Source organism: Periplaneta americana, chromosome 9 (genome assembly GCF_040183065.1).
Source record: "Periplaneta americana isolate PAMFEO1 chromosome 9, P.americana_PAMFEO1_priV1, whole genome shotgun sequence".
NCBI lineage: Eukaryota > Metazoa > Arthropoda > Insecta > Blattodea > Blattidae > Periplaneta > Periplaneta americana.
Genome location: NC_091125.1, coordinates 168,468,594 through 168,490,457, shown reverse-complemented (window position 1 = coordinate 168,490,457; position 21,864 = coordinate 168,468,594). Strand labels below are relative to the sequence as shown.

At 38.1% G+C, this 21,864-nt stretch overlaps 2 protein-coding genes and 1 non-coding gene across 4 annotated transcripts in view; 1 reads left to right on the top strand and 2 right to left on the bottom strand.

The window, feature by feature from the left end:
- RhoGAP15B (RhoGAP_ARAP and RA_ARAPs domain-containing protein RhoGAP15B) overlaps positions 1–5,417 on the bottom strand; it is a 56,277-nt gene extending 50,860 nt beyond the window's left edge. Inside the window, exon 1 of the mRNA XM_069836337.1 lies at positions 3,474–5,417. Within this exon, the coding sequence (XP_069692438.1) occupies positions 3,474–5,110 (1,637 nt within the window). The 5' untranslated portion in view covers positions 5,111–5,417. The remainder of the gene's footprint in view (positions 1–3,473) is intronic.
- Positions 5,418–5,546: 129 nt separating this feature from the next.
- Positions 5,547–21,001, top strand: IntS14 (integrator complex subunit 14). 2 transcript variants are annotated; one of them, XM_069836340.1, is made up of 6 exons: positions 5,547–5,687; positions 10,307–10,475; positions 11,532–12,068; positions 15,755–15,905; positions 16,992–17,443; positions 20,630–21,001. In XM_069836340.1, exons 2-6 carry the CDS (start codon positions 10,314–10,316, stop codon positions 20,852–20,854), a joined length of 1,527 nt encoding a protein of 508 aa, XP_069692441.1. In that variant the 5' UTR covers positions 5,547–5,687; positions 10,307–10,313; the 3' UTR covers positions 20,855–21,001. The 2 variants fall into 2 exon arrangements, with proteins under 2 accessions (XP_069692441.1, XP_069692439.1); XM_069836338.1 differs by lacking the exon at positions 5,547–5,687 and adding an exon at positions 6,020–6,038.
- TRNAF-AAA (transfer RNA phenylalanine (anticodon AAA)) lies at positions 9,627–9,699 on the bottom strand. The gene has a single exon. It is a non-coding gene; the product is annotated as a tRNA-Phe (tRNA).
- Positions 21,002–21,864: the final 863 nt, after the last annotated feature.

Sequence of the window (21,864 nt, the reverse complement as noted above, 5' to 3'; positions counted from 1 at the left end):
AGTGATTCTTTTTAAATATAAAGTAGAAATAGTTTGAATGTTTTATTTTTATTTTATTGGGTTATTTTACGACGCTTTATCAACACCTAGGTTATTTAGCGTCTGAATGAAATGAAGGTGATAATGCCAGTGAAATGAGTCCGGGGTCCAGCACCGAAAGTTACCCAGCATTTGCTCGTATTGGGTTGAGGGAAAACCCCGGAAAAAACCTCAACCAGGTAAGCTGTCCCGACCGGGATTCGAACCCGGGCCACCTGGTTTCGCGGCCAGACGCACTGACCATTACTCCACAGGTGTAGAAGTTTGAATGTTTTGTAGTGCCTATTAATTTATATTACTTACACACGGTATGGGAGGCTATTACGCAAATTTCTCTAAACAACAGGTACCTAAATGCCGAAAGAAAACAAAGTTTTGTTAAAATGCACGAAAATCTTTAAGAATGCCTTGATGATACAGGCCGAATTTATGTTTTTTTGTGCGAAGTAATACCGAAACTAATTAGGCCTATATTTTTATACCGAAATTTAAGATTTTTATGAACTATAAAATAGGATCCCTATTAATTATATTCCTTAACCAAAATTTCTCTTGTCGATAGCTTATTTAACAAATAATATTAATTACGGTACAGTACAGACCCAAAAAAAAAAACATTTGGGCCACCTGAATCTTTCAAGTTCCAATTATAACATACTGCACATGCTCAGTAAGCAGGTGACCCAAATTTTGTTTCTGGATCTGTACAATTCAGTCTATTACCGGTACCTGGTCTTCAATAATCCACATTCACTGGCATGACATGGTACAGGTTTCCCAAAATACGCAAATATAATCAAAAAGAAATTGAAAAGGAATACAGCGAACTTGTGAAGTTCTTAGGAAGAATTCCAGTGTACACAAAAGCAAAAGAAACAACACTGGGAAGGTAGCAGCTGTAAATGACAATCAAGAATTGTCAGACAAGGATATTAATTGTAAAAATTGTGACTAATCAGCAGGATATTTGATGACACCCTAGATGACGGAAGTACAGAAGACAGTCACCTTTACAGATATGACTCACACAGACGTCCTCAATGTGCTTGAAGCAACACGTGGATTTCAGTGGTGGCTCGTAAGAAAAGCAGGTAATCTCTTAACCAACAATAAAACTGGGACCCAAAATATTCACACAGAACACAATTTTTCTCATACCCGAATATTAATAAGCCTACTATGTGTCTTCAGAAACATCTGTGGTCATATTCCTCATTACAGCAACGAAGACAGCTTGCTTAATTTTCTGCGCTTTTGTTTTGTGGCAAATTCCTATAATGTAGTCCAAAAAGTAATATATCTAACGTATTCGAGGTCGAGGTCCCCTTACAAACTTTATTTGATCGCATGTAAATCTTATATTCACTGTCTATACAGAAACATACGGTATAATATTTACTTTCTGATCTGCAATGCTTATATTTGACCTACATTAATTAAGGCCTAATAGAAAAAAATTAAAGAATTTTGTGATACGGAAATTCGACTTTGGTTGCCATGGAAATGATTACGTCATATTCAATAAAATGACAATGTGAACAATCCATTCCTATACACATATACATTATGATCTAACTGGAGAAGTTTTTTATAATCCATTATGGGGTGAAGAGACTGTATTATATTAAAAAAAATAACGTTATTCAGTTGTACTTCGACATGAACGCGAAACAAACGCATGCACAATACAGGGATACCTATATAAAGTGAATACATGTTTGGCATTACTCATATAAGCAGACAAACAACACTTAAGGGATATTCTCGTGTCCTTATAGCCTATTATACAGTTAAATGTCAATTTTCTGTCGCTCAAAAACAGTTCTTCACTTGTGCTCTTAATATAAGAGTACTGGGTATATTCTTTTACTATTGTTATATTATATTACATATTCTATTATATTATATTCTCCATTCTCCTGTAACTTCATTTCTCTTAGCCCCAATTATTTTCCCATGCACCTTATTCTCGAACACTCTTAATCTCTGTTCCTCAAAGTGAGGGTCCAGGTTTCACAACCATACAGAACAACCGGTAAGTTAATATAACTGTTTTATAAATTCGAACTTTCAGCTTTTTTGAGAGCAGACTGGATGAAAAAAGCTTCTCAATAGAATAATAACACGCATTTCCCATATTTATTCTGTGTTTAATTTCCTCCCGAGTGTTATTTATATTTGTTACTGTTGTTCCAAGATATTTTAATTTTTCCACCACTTCAAATAAATTTCCAATTTTTATACTTCCATTTCGTACTATGTTCTGGTTTCGAGACATAATCATATACTTTTCGGGATTTACTTCCAAACTTATCTCTTTACTTGCTTCAAGTGAAATTTCCGTGTTTTCTCTAATAGTTTATGGATTTTCTGCCAATATATTCACGTCATCCGCATAGATAAGTAGCTGATGTAACCCGTTCAATTCCAAACCCTCTGTTATCCTGGACTTTCCTAAATCATGATTATTATTAAGGCGTATTACTTACTTACTGGCTTTTAAGGACACGGAGGTTCATTGCCGCCCTCACATAAGCCAGCCATTAGTCCCTATCCTGAGCAAGATTAATCCATTCTCTATCATCATATCCCACCTCCCTCAAATCCATTTTAATATTATCTTCCCATCTACGTCTCGGCCTCCCCAAAGGTCTTTTTCCCTCCGACCTCCCAACTAACACTCTATATGCATTTCTGGATTCGCCCATACGTGCTACATGCCCTGCCCATCTCAAACGTCTGGATTTAATGTTCCTAATTATGTCAGGTGAGGCATACAATGCGTGCAGATCTGTGTTGTGTAACTTTCTCCATTCTCCTGTAACTTCATCCCTCTTAGCCCCAAATATTTTCCTAAGCACCTTATTCTCAAACACCCTTAACCTATGTTCCTCTCTCAAAGTGATAGTCCAAGTTTCACAACCATACAGAACAACCGGTAATATAACTGTTTTATAAATTCTAACTTTCAAATTTTTCGACAGCAGACTGGGTGATAAAAGTTTCTCAACCGAATAATAACAGGCATTTCCCATATTAATTAATATTGATTATTATTATTATTATTATTATAATGACATACTCTAGACCAAAGTTGAAAAGTAAAGGTGATTGTGCATCTCCTTGCTTTAACCTGCAGTGAATTGGATGAGCATCCGACAGAAACTGGCCTATATGGACTCTGCTGTACATTTCACCCTTAAATTTACTAAACAATACCTATATCTTTTTTTTTTCTTCATATTTATGTATTATTTTATTATTTTTGTACTGTCATGTATCTATATTTTGTATTCATGTGTATTTTTATCCTACATTTACAAAAATGTAAATTTGTATTTACACAATGTAAGTTGAATAAATTTAAATAGGCTAGATTTGAAGTTAATTCATATAACTATGAGCAGTGACACAGCAGCCAGAGCTGCACTTACCTAGTCTTGTGTTCTGGCACGAACTGCACACTCAGCACTTTGTCCAGTGGGATCACATCATTGCTGCCTGTCTTGTCGGATACACACGACAGCTTCCTCTCTGCCAACACACAGCGACGCTGCACAACATCCCGCACCCGCTCGATGTTGGACGTGGCTCGGTACAGCAAACCGCTATGCTGCACGGCTGCCTGGGGCAGACAACTGGGTCGCTCAACAGTCTCCGGCCCGTCGCTCTTCGCCCCATAAAAGGTGGATCTCACACTCGCGGATTTCCTCAAGGATGAGCCATCGGTCATCATCTGAATGGCTTTCTTCATACTTGCCCACCGCACCAGTGCCCGGCGGCTTCGTCCTGGTGGACTAGCAGCGCCAGTGCTGCTGCTGTCTTCTGTAACAGGCAAGTCTGTCTGGTCCAGAGGTGGCTCCTCAAATGCTGGAGCCGCCACTGCCGCCTCCTCCTCCTCAGGTTCTGGTTCGAGTTCATTTTGTACCAGAGAGTTTGTCTCGGGTGTGATCGAGTCATACCGCCGTGGAGGGACCGGTGGACACACCGCCTCGCTCTTCTTGGCCATTCTGTTGATCTTGCCGTACGGACTCTCTGTAAACAGCAGAAGCTCACTAGCGTCATCTGCCTCAAGAGGGTCTTCTGCTTTCTCGTACAGAGGGTCGAATTCGAGGATCACCGACTTGGTAGGCACCTTGAGCCGCCGTGAATCCTGTCGTTTGGGCACTTCACACACCTCCCAGTTGATGTACAAGTCGTTCTGCACGTTAACAGACTTGTGACTATCGCTGTCGGTGCTGCCGCAGTCCCTGTTGTATATCATGATGTCGTTCTGGTAGATGTCCTGGTCTGGAGTGGAGTCGTAGAAGCTCCAGGAATCCGACCTGGAGGTAGGTCTATTGTGATCCCGCGACACTAGGGTCACGTCTTCATACACCGAATCGCATTCTTGAGCACCCGAGTCGTGGCCGCTGGAATGGCTGGACACCACGGACACCACCTCGTCGTACACAGACTCGTCAGGCAGAGGAGGGGGAGGATACTCTGGTGGCGGCGCTCCTGACGTGCAGGCGTCTTCTTCTAGGGCATCCTCGCTCGCTATTACTACTTCCTGTTGAGCATTCTCTACAACAAGAGGCGAATGGAAAGAAATTGATTGAAATATATCTTCTGACGGCAAAGACTGACTGCGACCGAATTTGGTAACCGAGAGTTCATTTGACTTGTTCGGAGACTGTGAGCGTACTGTCAAACGTCTAGCAATAATATTACGCACAGATTTCTCTATAGAAGCACTAACATTTTTTGTCCTTCCCAACACAGATTTCCCTTTCAATTGTGCGTCACTACTTTCAATTTTCCACTCTTCTTTCAAATCTTTCGAAGGTACTCTCGTGTTGCATTGCATCCTAACACCACTATCGTCAACTTGACTTGTATTCTCGTTTTGACGTCGTTCTGGAGCATCAGAATTTGCACTATTTACGTTTACAGGTCTACTATTAGATTCATTGCATACTCTCAGTCGTGGTAACGGAACTGGTTTTTTGGCACTGTTTTTAGACACCTTACATACTGAATCGGCAGTATTTACTCTGGGCTTGGGAACTGGCGGTATGGTATCCATCATACCTATTTCAACATCGAATTATTACGCCTTCTTATCGCGTCCCTGAGTAAGTACAGCTGACAAAGCAGAACATATGAGTCATATTGCTCCAGTATAGATAATCTACTAACCATAAAAAAAATTCACCGATCATGAATCAGTGACAAAATTATAAACAGTCCACTATCAATCGACAATAACCACCACGCCTGTTCACAGTACCTCATTCTACCTACATAAAAATAATAAACATCTTCCAAACCTCATTCTTGAATAAAACACACAAAAATGTGACCTTACACTTCCTGTCATCCGTCGATTCCCTTCAGCTTTATGACACACTGCAACAGTAACAAAACCAACGATACGTCACTGTCGACTAGATCCAGAGTGGTCGATGGGAACTCCATCTCTCGGAATTCGAATTACTGTCATTTGTGTTCTTGTGATTCCCGTAGTTTTCGCATTAGTCATTGATTCGGTTATTGGCATTGTTAACGAAAAGAATTCCAAAAATGGAATGCAATGTATTTTGACCCTACTACCCTAAAGCACATAGCTAATATTGCAGATTGTTATAAAATAATTATTATCGTCAGTAAGTACAATTTTAAAAACCTTAATTTTTTTCAAAAACTTGTTACATGCGTGGGAAGCCCAAATTGCAGAAAATAATTGTCTGTGTCCTGTAGAAAAGCGTATGAAACTATCCTATTTACAAATGAACATAAATATATTTTACACAAAATAAAAAGAGGGACCATATATATTAAAGGACATAAAACTGTTTAACTTGGAACTGGTCATGTTATGTGTGCGGATAGATGTAAAAGGGATTAAATATGATTAGGAATGTAGTACCTGAGGGAAGCGTACATTTTCTTTATCAGACACAAGAGCGTGAATGTTATTTAATTTCCATTCGTCACTACAGTGCACGTATCAGAAAGTGAGGTTATGTGTACAGGTTATTCTCACTTTGTAGGATTATCTAATAGAATGGGACGTCAGTGCTTACTGAATGTTAAATGTATATTATGTTCTCCTCTTCGGCTAAACTAGCATTGCGATATTTCCCTTCGTACTCCGCTTATATACGTTACATATACGAATCTGTGACAGGTTAGGTTTGGTTAGTTGAGGCTTTTGTTATGTCTTGCATATACGATCAACTGAATCTCCACAAAAAAAAATCCTTATAAATTCAACGATTTTTACTTCCAAAATGACCTGAACTACATCACCAAATTGGGATGAAAATGAATTTTTTAAATTGTTTATTTAACGATGCTCGCAACTGCAGAGGTTATATCAGCGTCGCCGGTATGCCGAAATTTTGTTCCGCAGGAATTCTTTTACATGCCAGTAAATCTACCTACATGAGCCTGTCGCATTTAAACACACTTAAATGCCATCGATCTGGGCCGGGATCGAACCCGCAACCTCGAGCACAGAAGGCCAGGGGTAGGCCTATACCGACTACGCTACCCAGGCCGACATGAAACGAATTCTTCGACACATGGTTAATGTGATCACGAGACCTGTTGTAATAAAAATACCACGTCCGGTATTAGTCTTATCTGTTCCATATATTAGGTATACGATTCGTGAGGTAGGCCTACATAGCACGAAAGTAGTTTTTCAAAAATACTTCTTCATTCTTGCATAGGTTACTCTTTTAACACTTATATATAATCACAGAAGAACTGTTATTTAAATTAATAAATAACGACTTCACTGTGTTAACAGTTCATCAATTAATATACCGTAAAGTGGGGTGACTTTGAACGCCGAGGTGACTTTGAACAGTAATTTAGAGCCTTTCTAAATTAAATGCTGTACCCAATTGCGAAAAAAGTGAACTAATTTATTGACAAATTAAACAGTTTTTTCGCAATTGGGTACAGCATTTAATTTAGAAAGGCGCTAAGTTACTGGTCAAAGTCACCTCAGCATTCAAAGTCACCCCACTTTACGGTACAGCATCTTCACTATAAAGGAGTGAAATCCTGTTAACACTTAGGGATTGGTGTTAGCCTAGTACAAGATGAACCATACTGATGAAACATATTTACAATTCATATTTCTAGGCATGGAAGAATCACATTTTTATTAAGCACTATGTGTAGTTCAACGACAATACAGAAGTTCAGCACTATGTTCATCGTTTGAGTACTGTGCCACATCCCGTAGATGGGCACCACCTTGACGAGAACATTCTTGTGCTCTTACTCACACTGTCCATAGCATGGTGTAGCAAATTGACCGGAATAGGCTCTTATCTTCCTCTGGATGTTTTATTTGATTTCAACAATTGTATTGGGTCTCCTGTACGGTTTTCTTTAATAATAATAATAATAATAATAATAATAATAATAATAATAATAATTCTTTATTTATACTGGCACAGTTAAGGCCATAGGGTCTTCTCTTACACTCTACCAGGTCACAAAGTATACAAGCAGTTAAAATTTAACAAAAAGTTAAAGAACAGAATACTAACATATTACAAAAAAAAAAAATAATAATAATAATAGCATAATAAAATCGACACTAAACAACATGAAAATATTACAATAATAGAAAAAATACAGTAAAATACATTGGAATATAGTAAAAGCAACTCATTTAGTACAAATGGTTAATATGGAAAATGTAAGGTACAATATAACAAAATGGAATGTAATAAAATAATAATAAAAAAAAAAGAAAGAAATACAAATATTAAATAAAATTCACTATAAAAAGGCTATGATAATAAATTAATCGGCTGATTAAGAGAACAAAAAGGGAAAAGGAAGGAAAGAAATATATAGCCTAGGTAACCCCACAGGAATTAGTCTGGTGGGGTTTGATCCGGGGATCTGGATGGCCAATGGATATCGCCAAATCTGAAAGTGAGGCATCCAGGGAATTGTCAACAACATGTTACTCACCTTTTCTATTCCCAAAATGAGACAGTTCGATCTTATAGGCATGTGGAAGCAATAAGATGGTGTCACCAGTCATACAGGATTAGTGCCAATGGCAACTCTTCGAAGACAATCTCACTGACCTACTCGAGGAAGCCATGCTGAAGATTTTATCTCCCTTTACAATCCACTGTCCTGGGCTGGATTTTAACTCATGAACCTCAGATTTAGTGTCTCCCATGGTAACCACAAACCACTGAGGACTACCTAAAAGATTCCATATCCTGCATGTTTCCCAGGCCACTCAGCATAATTCAGACTGTACAGTTCTGCATAAGTTGCATCTAATTATGAGATTGTTATGAAAACAGTGAAGTACAACACATTATTTTGAAACACCAGGAAAGCTGAACCAATATTACTGCATTGTGTTGTGACAGTGAGATTATGTGTGTGGCAATAACTTGTCCCCAAGCCATAATCACAACAAGAATACGATAGGTGGGCATTGTGGTCGCCTTGACGACAGAGATGTGAAGAACTGTCAATCCTAGAGTATCTTTAATATCGATATGCTGTCTACTTGTAGATTGTTGCGTGGTTTAAAAATGGCACTGTATAATTTCACTTTTGTACCTTTTTTCGGTTTTACTTTCTAGTGCCTTCTGAATGGTTTCGTACATTGCTTGAAGTGTGTTGGCTTATACTGAAATTGATATTAAAATAAGTAAATTTTGGTAGGCCTACCTAAAAGTAATAACAACAAAGGTAAAAAGTCTTTAAAGCCTAATATAAAACATACAGTGAAACTTCTTTTATACATTTCGTACATATGGGTTTTTCACACTTAGGCCCAATCGTTTTCTCTGAAGCCCCTGCAAAATTTATATAATTTCCATGTTAATTTATGTTGTATATGTTTTTCTTTTGTTTTTACACATATACATGTGTATTTTAAACCCCGGGAGATACAAAACTTCATTTATATGTTCTAAATCAATTTTGCTCAAAATTAGGTTTAGACTACTGTGAAAATTTAAGAACGCGAAAATCCAGCACGTGTTTATTGTTAAGATGCGGCCCACTTTGAAATTGTGGAAATTTGAAGTTGCCCATGCTTGCGTCAAACAGTTTTGTGTCCTATGATGCTGTTACTGCTTTAGAAATAGTAAAACGTTTCGTAATACTTGATGTAACTAAACAAATTATGAAACAGTTATCACAATTTGAGGGCGTGGTTTATTTATTACGAGCAAGGAATCCAAAACAATTGACTTTGCTTTAAAATAATCACATGTTATTAAATAAAGATTACATGGTAAGAAAAAGATAAGTCAATTTCTTAAAATTTTCTAGATTGGGGTTTGAAACACAATATATCAGCCAGCTTTTGCTCTGAGGAGCCAAGATTTCCTACAAATAATCTTACATTCTTCAAGAATATGTGTTATAAATTTGAGTAGGTATTGTATTATAAACTCAAAGATAGCTTAACTATGAACTTCTAAATTTCTCTTGTGAAAATTTTACTGAACTGACTTAATTCCTTCTACGTAAAGATTAATTTTAGGTCCTACAGAATATATCTGTTGCGGTAACCATTGATGTTAGAGGAGAAAAATTCGCTCCGGTGCTGGGGATCGAACCCAGGTCCTTGGTTCTTTGTACCAAACGCTCTAACCATTGAGCTACACCGAAGTTCAATCCACAGCACCAGATCAAATCCCTCTCCTCCAGTGTTTTTCCCTTTGTGGCCTGACTCCAAGTTCAATGTGTATGTTGATATTTAAGTTATATCAAGTCAACTGCCATTATACAAGGAGCGCACTCACTTGAGTGACTTGGTGGCCGGGATTCCACATTAATGTGCACTGTTGGGTGAAGAACCTATGTAAAGATTAATTTTAGGTCCTATAGAATATATCTGTTATGGTAACCTTGATATTAGAGGAGAAAAGGGAAAAACACTGGAGGAGAAGGATTCGATCCGGTGCTGTGGATTGAACTTCGGCGAAGCTCAATGGTTAGAGCGCTTGGTACGTAGAACCAAGGACCCGGGTTTGATCCCTGATGCTGGAGCGAATTTCTCTCCTCTAATATCAATGGTTAATTCGTTCTCCGTGTATAGTCTTCAAATACAGTTTCAGCTGTTATTAAATGTAATTTCAGTTAAACGTTTTTCTCACACGTTTTTTTCTTCAGACCTCTATAAAACATAAAAATGAAGTTTACTGTATTATGTAACATCATCATCACATGTCTTTGTATTTAATGAGCTTCAAAAAGTGTTATTATTTCTATACAGAGGAACAATGCCGACAGTCATTGTGATTGATGTGTCCCTGTCGATGACGAGGCCTGTTATCCTGCCAGAGACTGGGGAAACACACAACCGGCAGCATCTTGCTGTGTGTGGGGTCAACACTCTCCTGGACTACTTGTCAGTACACTCCAAGCTGGAATTTGTGGCACTGGTGAGTTACCATATTATCAACTACAAGGCTCCATCTTGTATCTTCTGTATTGCATCATGTGTTTATTTCAGACACGAATTCAAGAAGTGGCTCAAGAGAGAGAAATTTCCCCTCTATGAAAAGTTGATTCCCAACCAGAGATCATTATAATCAACAGAGATTAAATATTTATTCTTTGCTTACTTGTAAGACATTATTGTAGAAACCAATAATTACTATATCATCCATACATCAAATTGTCACGAAGGTCGTCCGTAGGAATTGTGCCCCCCCCCCTCTACCCCACAAACATTTGTCAAGGCCAGTATTTTAAAAAATGTTGAAATTCTATACCAGTAATAAATTTAAAATACAGTACTAAGACAACAAGCTTGCTTGCTTGCTTACTTACTTAGGCCTATGGCTTTTAGAGAATCCGCAGGTTCATTGCCGCCCTCACATAAGCCCGCCATTGGTCCCTATCCTGAGCAAGATTAATCCAGTCTCTATCATCATAACCCACCTCCCTCAAATTCATTTTAATATTATCCTCCCATCTACGTCTCGGCCTCCCTAAAGGTCTTTTTCCCTCCGGCCTCCCAACTAACACTCTATATGCATTTCTGGATTCGCCCATACATGCTACATCCCCTGCCCATCTCAAACGTCTGGATTTAATGTTCCTAATTATGTCAGGTGAAGAATACAATGCGTGCAGTTCTGTGTTGTGTAACTTTCTCCATTCTCCTGTAACTTCATCCCTCTTAGCCCCAAATATTTTCCTAAGCACCTTGTTCTCAAACACCCTTAACCTATGTTCCTCTCTCAAAGTGAGAGTCCAAGTTTCACAACCATAAAGAACAACCGGTAATATAACTGTTTTATAAATTCTAACTTTCAGATTTTTTGACAGCAGACTGGATGATAAAAGCTTCTCAACCGAATAATATCAGGCATTTCCCATATTTATTCTGTGTTTAATTTCCTCCCGAGTATCATTTATATTTGTTACTGTTGCTCCAACATATTTGAACTTCTCCACCTCTGAATTAAGCATTAGTTTACTTAATATTGCAGATTGCGTTCTCGTCACTGTACGAAATTGTGTCGCCGTTCACACGTGATCTGGACAGCTTGAAGCTGAAGCTGCAGCAGCTGGAGGAGTACGACAAAACATGCATAGAGACAGCACTGCACGGCGTCAGCAGGCTGGTGCTGGGGGAGTGGGGGAATGCCACTCCCTGCCAGGTGGTGCTGGTGACAGACGGCAGCCCGGGTGTGGGTCCCATGTCGCTGAAGCACTCGCTGAGCACGTTGGCACAGCGGGACTCGGCGTCCCCATTCCCACTGCCTTTCTCCTTCCCCAGCAAGCTGAGCGTCATGTGTGTGGCATCGACGGATGACGCAGGCCTGCAGCAAGGTTTGCCTCTGTACCACAAGCTGGCAGAACTGGCAGGCTCCGATAGTGCGGTACTGGTGCCTGAAGGGCCACTCTCGCTAAAGAGTGTGCAGTCCATGTTCCACAAACTGGCAGAGGCCAACTTCTCCTCCTTCCAGGGCATGCTCAAGTGTGGCAACCTCGGCTCCCAGATCGTCCTTTCACCTTCCCCGCAGGTACACAGTGATACATAAGTTAAACGTGTTGACTGGGAAGTTTTGTATTTAAACTTCGTTCATTTACGTATTTGGTTTTAACAAGAGCTGGAGATTTTGTACACAAAACTTAGGATTGCAACTCTTCCATAAATGCTTAATATATATATAATTTATTTCCAAGAAATAGTCTGCCCAGGCATCCTGGGTTGCCAAAAACACAAAATAACACACATATAAGAATAATAACGATTATGTATGTATTTATTTACACTGCAAGTGGGCAAGCACCCAGTGGCAGTGGTATACACAATATAAACAATACACAATAAAATGATAAGCAATACACAATAAAATTTACAATACACAATACAATTTTACAACACATATACAATTTTATACACAATACAATAAGAACACACAATACAATTTAACACAATAATAATAAAACATAAATAAAATACCTAATTTTACAATACAACCTACATAATTATGTATAGGTCCTACATAAGTTTCAATAGTCTTTCACTTTACTCTCATCTCATTCCCTGTAGTGGCACTATGACGCATTTCACTGACACTATAGAACACATTTCATTGACGCTATAAATTATCACTGATCGAAACTGTTTACTGCACTGTAAAACCATAACTTCACTGACTCACCTCGCTTCACTGATACAACAATTCAAATAAGTCAAATAATTACATCCTTATGCATACTTATAAACAGAACTACATTTAAACTAAACATTTCTAGTCTAAGGCCCTCTTACACGCTATTTTTAAATAATTTACAATTCAAACCAAGGAAGTAAACTCGTCAGGCTAGATAAATACATGTCACCTTAAAAAATTAAATGTTGAATGTCACCTTAATTTTAATTTTTACTTTATACACAACTTTTTAAGTTATTCTTGAATCTCCTTAAGGAAGGACAGCCCTCAAAGACCGCTGCAGGTAGGTCATTCCAATCATTTATAGTTCTATTTAAAAATGAGAATTTACCTACATCCTTTTTCTGTTTCCTACATTTGATTTTAAAATCATGATCATTCCTACCATAGTACGTTGGCTTTTCTAACCGAGCCGTTATGTCTACCCATGCTTTCTGACCTAGATGTGTTCTATACAATGATGTTATTCTAGTTTTCCTACGTCTGTTTTCGAAAGTTTCCCATTTAAGTTCTTTTATCGTATCGTTTCCATCTTCTCTTTTTACAGTAAAATAGATGAGTCAAATTGAAATGTGAACTAGGAGCTTAAATTTAAGAAATAATAAATTTGTACATACATTGTAACAATCACACACTAACGGATAGAAAGGGTGGGGGGAAAATTATGATATTCAGTATAAATGATTTTTCAGAATCGCCCTAGACCCTTTAATGCTAGAAGTAATTATTTTTGGAATGATGTCATGGATTCCAAATGTTTTGATTGTGTTTACAGTTGATCGTGGGATGGTGCCCCTCGCTCCGATCATTAAACCATGTACTTTCCAGGTGCCTTCCATCTGATATTTTTCTGAAAATACGGAATAGTAGGCTCATAAATTTCTTGTTTCTCTTTGTTGACCTCAGATGGTTGGGTCTGGCTCATCTCAAATCTAACAATTGGGTGCATAAGTAGGTATTATACAGTAATACAGTACAGTTTTATTAAGTACAACTGAGGATTATAATCAGTTAAATTGATGTAGATTGTCGATTGATGTCTTGTAACTACAAGTGATATGTATTTGTCATTTGTACATTCATCGATTCTTAGGACAAAAATCCACAATTTTTCTCTTAATGTCTTTCAAACTTTGATGACATGATTCTTGAAAGTAAACTAAACAATTTATATAATTCAAATTTGAAAATCGAATTTGAGGGCCCAAAGAAAAAATTTTTTTTTATTTTTGGAAAAAAATTAATAAAATTTTGGACCGACCTAACTCCATTACAAATTGAATCAGGGTAAACCTTCTTTCGCGAAAATGATCCCCTACATATGGAGAATGTTACATATCAAAATTATTTAGTTATCTTGAACCATTCAAAAGATATGCCACATTATATAGACATTTTAGAAAAAAATATATATAGGCTACATATATTTATATATTTATGGAATAAAATAATTATAATCGATTGAAAATAATAATTTTAGTTTATAACATAGCCACATGTTTAAGCTTCAATTTGGTACCTCAATGAAGTCTTTTGCCCAATTGGAAGTCTACTTTTTGTCCGTCGAAAGGATAATAAATGTCGGAAAATGTGAAATAGGAGAAAACAGACACTGAAGATGGCGTAAGGTATAGAAAGTACAGTGCCCAAATAATTAAGAAATTATTAAGATATTGGGTACAAGTTATATATTTTTGAAAATTAGAAGAAATGAGCTTCCAGATGAGGTAAAAACATTTACCAAAATTTTGAAGAAATACGACATTTCTAGAGTCGATGTATACCTTAATAAAACTACGTATATTGTAGTACTGTATACCTACTTATGCATACCCGTCTGAACATTAATAATGATAAATGATATGATACATTTCATGACCAGCATTCGACTCATAGACTTGTAATCTGTGAAAGTAACACATTCTTCCCTCTGTTTTCTTGTGACATTTGCCACAACCAAGTTCTGGAGTTTACAGATATGAGTCATATTTAACACTTACCAGATATATGCTTAGAAAACATATACACAGTTGCACATAAACAGGAAAGTGACGACAGCATTCAAATAGTGTGACGTATATTAAAACCACACCCTCCATTAATGGATATTTTAAAGTCGAAATGTTTTATTTGTGTTTAATTACGCCATATTATTGCGTGCCCGATTTCCTTTTACAGTTTCGTATATTTTCTAAACTTAGAAAGAGTAATGAAAGTAACTGCAATAAAATATTTCCTAAGAAAATGTATCTTGCACAAAGTTAGGCTCAGCCGTAATTAGAAGCTGGTATTATTCACACATCCTTCATTACAATATAATCGGTCCATCGAAATCAGGACATTAATAAACTACATGTCATCAGGAGAAATTAAAATAGCCACTCCTATCAAGCAAATTCACATTCAAAAAATTTAATTAAATTTCAGCAGAAAAAAAATGTCAAACTTTTATGGAAAGTGATTATAAGCAATACTGATGTGAGTGATGTACGCGAATTTGTATTTCTTGAACTTCAATTTTGTCAGGCTGATATGCAAAATGCGTCGTCACGTGAAACCATTATATGCCTTGATTCATGAAGAGATGTTTTAGCAAATCTTGGCGATTTTTTTTTACGAGATTTTCAGAGTTTCTGAAGATTTTTCATACAAACTTATTGCCAGAGCTGCCCAGTAATTTATGATAAACGATAGCACCTCTCAAACGTTTAGCAAATTACTGTTATTATAAAATCTTGACATTTGGTGGCTGAAACAGCTTAAAGGGGAGTAACCAAAATGGTGCTACATGGGAATAATTTAACCAATTACAAAAAGTAATACAGAAAAATACTGAATGCTTTTGATGTTCAACGTACTGCATTACCAATGTTAGACAGACAAAAGTCATATAGGCTATTTGTTCTAAGACTGTAAGATTCTCCTTCTATACTTTGTCCAGAATTGAAGGTAGCATTAAAATTACAATCATATTTATTCTAGTGGGACGGATATATTGAAATACCTTGACGTCATTTTACTGTTTCCAGCCATTCAGCAAAGCAAATGATTTTGAAGCTATCAAGAGGACCATTTCAGACACAATTGAAGTATGTGGCTTCATAGACGTCGCCGATGTTGGCAGTCCCATGGCCATATCTCGGCATCTGGTGCTTCCCCACCCTACAGGGAAAGTAGAAGGTATGCTGCTGACATCACCAGTGGCGTAGCATGACATTTTGAGCAGGGGAAGCTAACTCAATTTGTTTTTCTTGTACATATGGGAAAACGTATTACAAAAATATAGTCTAAAAATAAATAGTAGTCAATGTCAAGTCAGCAGTCCGAAGATTGGTTGGAACCTCGTAAGTAACACCAATAAGGCATGACCTCAAATGGTACGTAGTAAAATATTATTTCATATCTCTAACAAATAGACACGATCATTTGTTTTCTAAATCGCACTTTTGTTCGTAAGTCAGTCTTGATAATAGAATTGTCCTAAAAATTCAAGTAAATTGGTGTCAGCAACAGTTATTTCACTCATTATTTATTATATCAGCCACAATGCACACTAACACTTCAACTGAACACAACTCACGAAAGGGATAATTCGGAAACTAAATTATTTTCAATGTAAAAGCTAGCTTCTTCCGTGCCTTGCGACCAGGGTAGTTTAGTTAGAAAGGGATGGAAAATCTGCGGGGTGGGTTACACAGAAGAATGAGTGTAAGAAACCAGTCTGCTTGGAAGCTGGTGTGTGCAGGCTTCTTGTTTACTGCTGCATCACGAATCATCCTGAGCTGCCGCATCACAATATTTAACGCATAAATATATTTTTATTTTATTGGGTTATTTTACGACACTGTATCAACATATAGGTTATTTAGCGTCTGAATGATATGAAGGTGATAATGCCGGTGAAATGAGTCCGGGGTCCAGCACCGAAAGTTACCCAGCATTTGCTCGTATTGGGTTGAAGGAAAACCCCGGAAAAAACCTCAACCAGGTAACTTGCCCCGACCGGGATTCGAACCCGGGCCACCTGGTTTCGCAGTCAGACGCGCTGACCGTTACTCCACAGGTGTGGACCGCATAAATATAAATTCTATTAAAAATTAATAAATAATTTTGTTCATAAACTGCAGGTTTATTATGAAATTATTATTAATTAGGGAAGCTTAGCTTTTTAGCTTACATTGACGCTACACCACTGGACGTCACACAGAACAACACTGATTGGAGTAGCTGTCGTGTTTCACTGTTGCATTCCTTTATGTCCTCCAGGCATCTCTGCAGGCGTGAAGGTGGAGGTGGATTCGGAGGACGAGTCACTGGTAGATGAAGGCAAGGTTCCTTCCTTCTGCGTTCTGCTGCACGGAGCTCTCAAGGTAGAAAACATGGCGGCACTGTGTCTGCTAGCAGATGACTGGTTCGGCATTGTGTACTCGTGGGCCGACAGCAAGAAGAAGTCCAACCTCATGCTGACCATTCTGGAGCCGGGCTCCAATGTTGTGCCGTGGCTTGGCGACCTGCACCGAATGGGCTCGCTGGACGACTTCCGTGCCACATGCCACGACAACGAGCCAGAACCGAGCTTCCCTGTACGGCCCCTGGAGAAGAGGAGTTACTCACAGAACTGTGTGGTGTGGATACGGCAGGCTGGCCTGCAGTCCGACATCCAGAAGATCTTGCGGCACGCACGCAAGCTGCCTGACAAGACGCAGCAGTTCTACAAGGTACTGCATTCTAAGAGCCACACAACTGTCATATTGATATTAGAGCAAGATTTTAACTTAAACTACTGTGTTTGTCTTCGAGTTATGAGCAACAATAGCATATTTCTTGAACTCCATTAAATTCTGGTCCTTTTGTCATCGTCATCATCTTCATGATCAGCAAGGTTTACTTCTCATAGACAAGTCTGATTCCTGAATTTTTTAAAGTTACCATATTTACAAAACAAAAATTATGGCATTCTAAGGTAAACAGCCAGTTAGGAATAAAATTTGCATTGGAACCCATACATTAGAACAGGTAAACTCGTTTAAATATTTAGGTTATAATTTGACATATTTACCTGTTACTGATATATCTGAAAATATTCAACATTTTAATGGAGCCTTAAGAACCATCAAGCAGGTTTTCACAACCACGAAACCCAAAAACATACCAGGTTAAAAGCATATAAAGCTCTAGCAAGACCTGTCGTCATGTATGGTAGTGAGGCCTGGACTGTCCGAAACTCAGATGTTCAACGCCTAACAACTGCGGAAATGAGATTTCTAAGGAGGACTGCTGGCTACAGCCTGCTTGACCACAAAAGGAATGAACTAATTACAAAAGAATTGAAAATTACACCTATTTATGAACATCTCAACCACTATAGACAAAAGTGGCTTAACCATGTCAATAGAATGGACCGTTCCAGACTCCCAAGACAAATTCTCCTCTATATACCACATGGAAGACGATCTTTGGGACACCCCCTGAAAAGATGGACGGAGACTGTAACAGGCCACTAGGCCTAATACCTGCAAGGACGATGATGATGACCATATTTACTCATGTAATTCCCCTCTTGAGTAATTCTGTTTCCCCCCCCCCCCCCCAGATTTTTTGGATACATTTTTCAGAATTTTATTTTCTTCGCGTAATTTCTTTCTGTTACATTAAATGAAACTGGACACTCTTATTCTTCTCAAAAGCATCATCTTTCGTGAAGATTCCAAGTATCGAAAAAATAAGCATGGGAAACCCCCAACATTATTTATCTCGTCTATGATGAAAAATGTCTATGATTCCTCCGATAACAAGAAAGATGATGTAGATTTGTTGTGTGTTGAAAGTGGTGGAGTGTAGAATACGTAGGTTTATTTTCTTCACGTAATTAACAAGTTAATTTTGATACGAATATTTCATGTGCAAAGTTCAACACCATGATTTGAGATTAGTGAAGGCCAGGTTACCAACATTGAACTTATATACAGTGGTACAAATAAAAGCCATAAAATTGTCTATAATTAGTCAAATTATCTATTTGTAACTATTTAATGGGGGCATGTGGCAGGATTGTGGTTAAGATGTAACACTGCAAGCCAGAAGGCCGCGAGTTCGATTCTCGATGGGGTCATGGATTTTTCCATTGATCTAATCCTTCCAGCCACAATATGGCCCTGGGTCTACTCAGCCTCTAACAGAAATGAGTACCAGGGGCATTTACTTGGGAGTAAAGGTGACAAGCACATAGGACTGACATCCCTACTGCCATTAAATGTTGATTGTACAGGTGGGAGTCTTACCTCTCACCACCCTCTAGGTCGATTTGGCCTGTCGTGGGGTGGACTTTTAGCTATTTAATATTAAATACTGATTTGATTAGTATGTGAATTGTTTGATTATCTACGACCAGATTTTTCTCTATATTTTGTAGTCTTATAGTACTCACATAATTTCCCCCCCCCCCCACCTCGATTTTTCGCCTCTGAATTTTGAGGAAAAGGGGGGGAATTACGCGAGTAAATACGATAAAATTGTTCATGCAATTCTTTTAATGACCTTCCACTTGTTGTAATTGGTTATAACTAGACTTCGTGGAATTGCCACGAGAATTGTAAGGTTTACTACGCACACGGTATAGACTGTATGAGAAGGGGTCGTGCAACGGGTGAAGTATGCCTCTGATGTAAACACTGAGCAGTATACTGCGGTTACAATAAAACATGTATCCTGCATTCAAGAAATATAATGAATGATCTTTGAAATAGGAAATATCTAAACATGTAAATACACAATTATTTTACAGTGAGATATATTAACTCTTAAAATTTAATGTAATATACTCACATCATCCTTGAATATGTACATTGCAGTGAAGAGTTACGTACATTTTGAGCGATTGCAAAGTGAACCTCCTACGATGGTCACTTAAACAGTTTTTATATTGGGAAAATGTACATTTGACATCACACGATATAATACATGCATATTTTAAGAACGGAAAGTCACTACTTTTTAGTACATCAACTTCAGACATCTTATCGTGACCTGATAGTACATCATTTATAATACGAAGTTGTGAATAGGCAGAATTTTTAGCAATAATATTTCTCAACTTACATTTCACTTTTTCTGAAATTAATGAATTGTTATTTTGGATAACGGTTTGTGATACTTTATCCGCTATGTCAAGGGCTTCTGAGAGTTGTAGTTTAGACGATTCTAACAGGGTGTTGCTTTTGGACACGATTTTAAAATTAGAATCAGTGAACAGACTATCTTCCAATAGCTGTTCAGAAGACAATGATTTTACAGCTGCAACAGCGGAACTGTCTGTGCTATCCAATGCATCAATTACCTCCATTATTTTGCCGTAATATTCTGCATAATAATTAACAGCATCCAACCACGTTTCCAAAGGGTCAAGACTGGCTGCGGGGGTAAGGGTATTCCAGGGGAAATTGTTTGGAACAGCAACACACTCATTGTAGCATGTTTGATTGAATTCTTGTCTACACTGAACACATGTTAAGCTTTGACTATTCCAACCACAGTAATGCAAAAACAAGTGCTTACATAGGTATACATTAGCCGTAGCTGCTCTATCTATTTGGACTGGTCACAACTCTTAACATGAACTGCTTATACTACCAGACCGGGCGGTCGCTCACCTCCTCTATATTACCGTACATCGGCAACCTGATTGCATGGTGCGTGTGGCAATTCAACAAAGTCTAGTTATAACTTTCGAAATTAAATGTCATTCTTTCAGCGTTTACCAAAAATCTTTATTTATATTGCATAATAAGTCATTCTGTGACTAAACTTATTTTTACATTTTCTTAATTCATGTTTTGTTTCACAATTGAGTAAACATGATATAGTTTTTTACTGTAAATCTATTGATTTTTGGTTCTGTATTTCAGGAGCTAAACAGGGTGCGACGTGCAGCCATATCTTTCGGTTTTATCGAACTTCTGGACGGTCTGGCAGCTATATTTGAGCGAGAATGCACATTGCTTCCTGGGGCAGCACACCCCGACTGCGCACTTCAGCTGACGCATGCTGCAGGCGTGCTGCACAAGCCCTACAGCCGAGACGTCAAGTACAACATCACACCCTTGCGTACAAAGTTCATCAATGACGACTGAAGCAAGATGCAGAGTTACTAGCAGTGCAGAAACAGTGTTACTGGTCTTACTGTGGACTAACTTCTGAAAGGAACAGACTTTCAACACACAGTTCAAAACTTCATGTTATTTTTTAATGACCCCTAAAAATAAATTCGTGAAACCAAACTCAAGGCATTCTGACTTCCACATAACAAAAATAATTTGATAAATGCCTGAGGTCCTAACACAAATCCACATTGATCCTCCTCTTCCTCGATTCACAGAAGTTATTTTCCATCAAAAAGCCTACTAGCTCTTCCTGAATTTGAACGAGGTTTCAGGAATAACACGATGGCAAGAAGAATTTCGAAGGTACAGAAAAGATTTGCAGCATTTCTTTATGAATTTCGTTTGCTGCTAGAGCTTTTTCTCAGAAAAATTGCACAATGGTATACTTTCTGCTGCTTCTTTGTTACGCTTGTGCACACACCAACAGTATTGCCATCTAGCAGATGTGTCATTAATATGGGTCGCTACTTCAATTTGTGATTTACTTACGGATTCGGCCATGTCTCAAAAATTCCACCTCACTTGGCTAGATGCTGTTCAGAACCGTAGAGATAAACTGTTTACTGTTACAGGAAAAAGTGCAGTGGGTCACCAAGCCTTTTGGTATCAATTTTGCAACAATGCTCTAACTCAGCAAAGCACTGTAAATAGTTCTATAAATATTGTAGAGTAGAGGAGGCAAGCCATGTATTGTGGGTCCCTATCACCACGGCATGGCGCATCCTCAGGTTGCGGATCGAGGAGACGGCCTCCAGATATGGAGGGTAGCTGTGAATATATTGAATGAGCAGTTGCGGACAGCCGATGAGGGGTGGTCCTCCTGCTTGGGGGTTGGGCGAAGGGCTAACAACCAATCACCGTAAAAAAAAAAGCTTGTTACGAATCCTTCAAATAAGCCTCGGAATGGGACTGATTCTCTGGCACGACCACAGCAAAGGAATAAGGTTTTGAGATTTGGCACTTGGAACGTAACTAGTCTA

Coding starts and splice junctions, on each gene's coding strand:
- IntS14 (XM_069836340.1), top strand. CDS start 10,314: ATGCCGACAGTCATTGTGATTGATGTGTCCCTGTCGATGACGAGGCCT. Junction 10,476..11,531: donor AGCTGGAATTTGTGGCACTG/GTGAGTTACCAT, acceptor TTAATATTGCAG/ATTGCGTTCTCGTCACTGTA. Junction 12,069..15,754: donor TCCTTTCACCTTCCCCGCAG/GTACACAGTGAT, acceptor TACTGTTTCCAG/CCATTCAGCAAAGCAAATGA.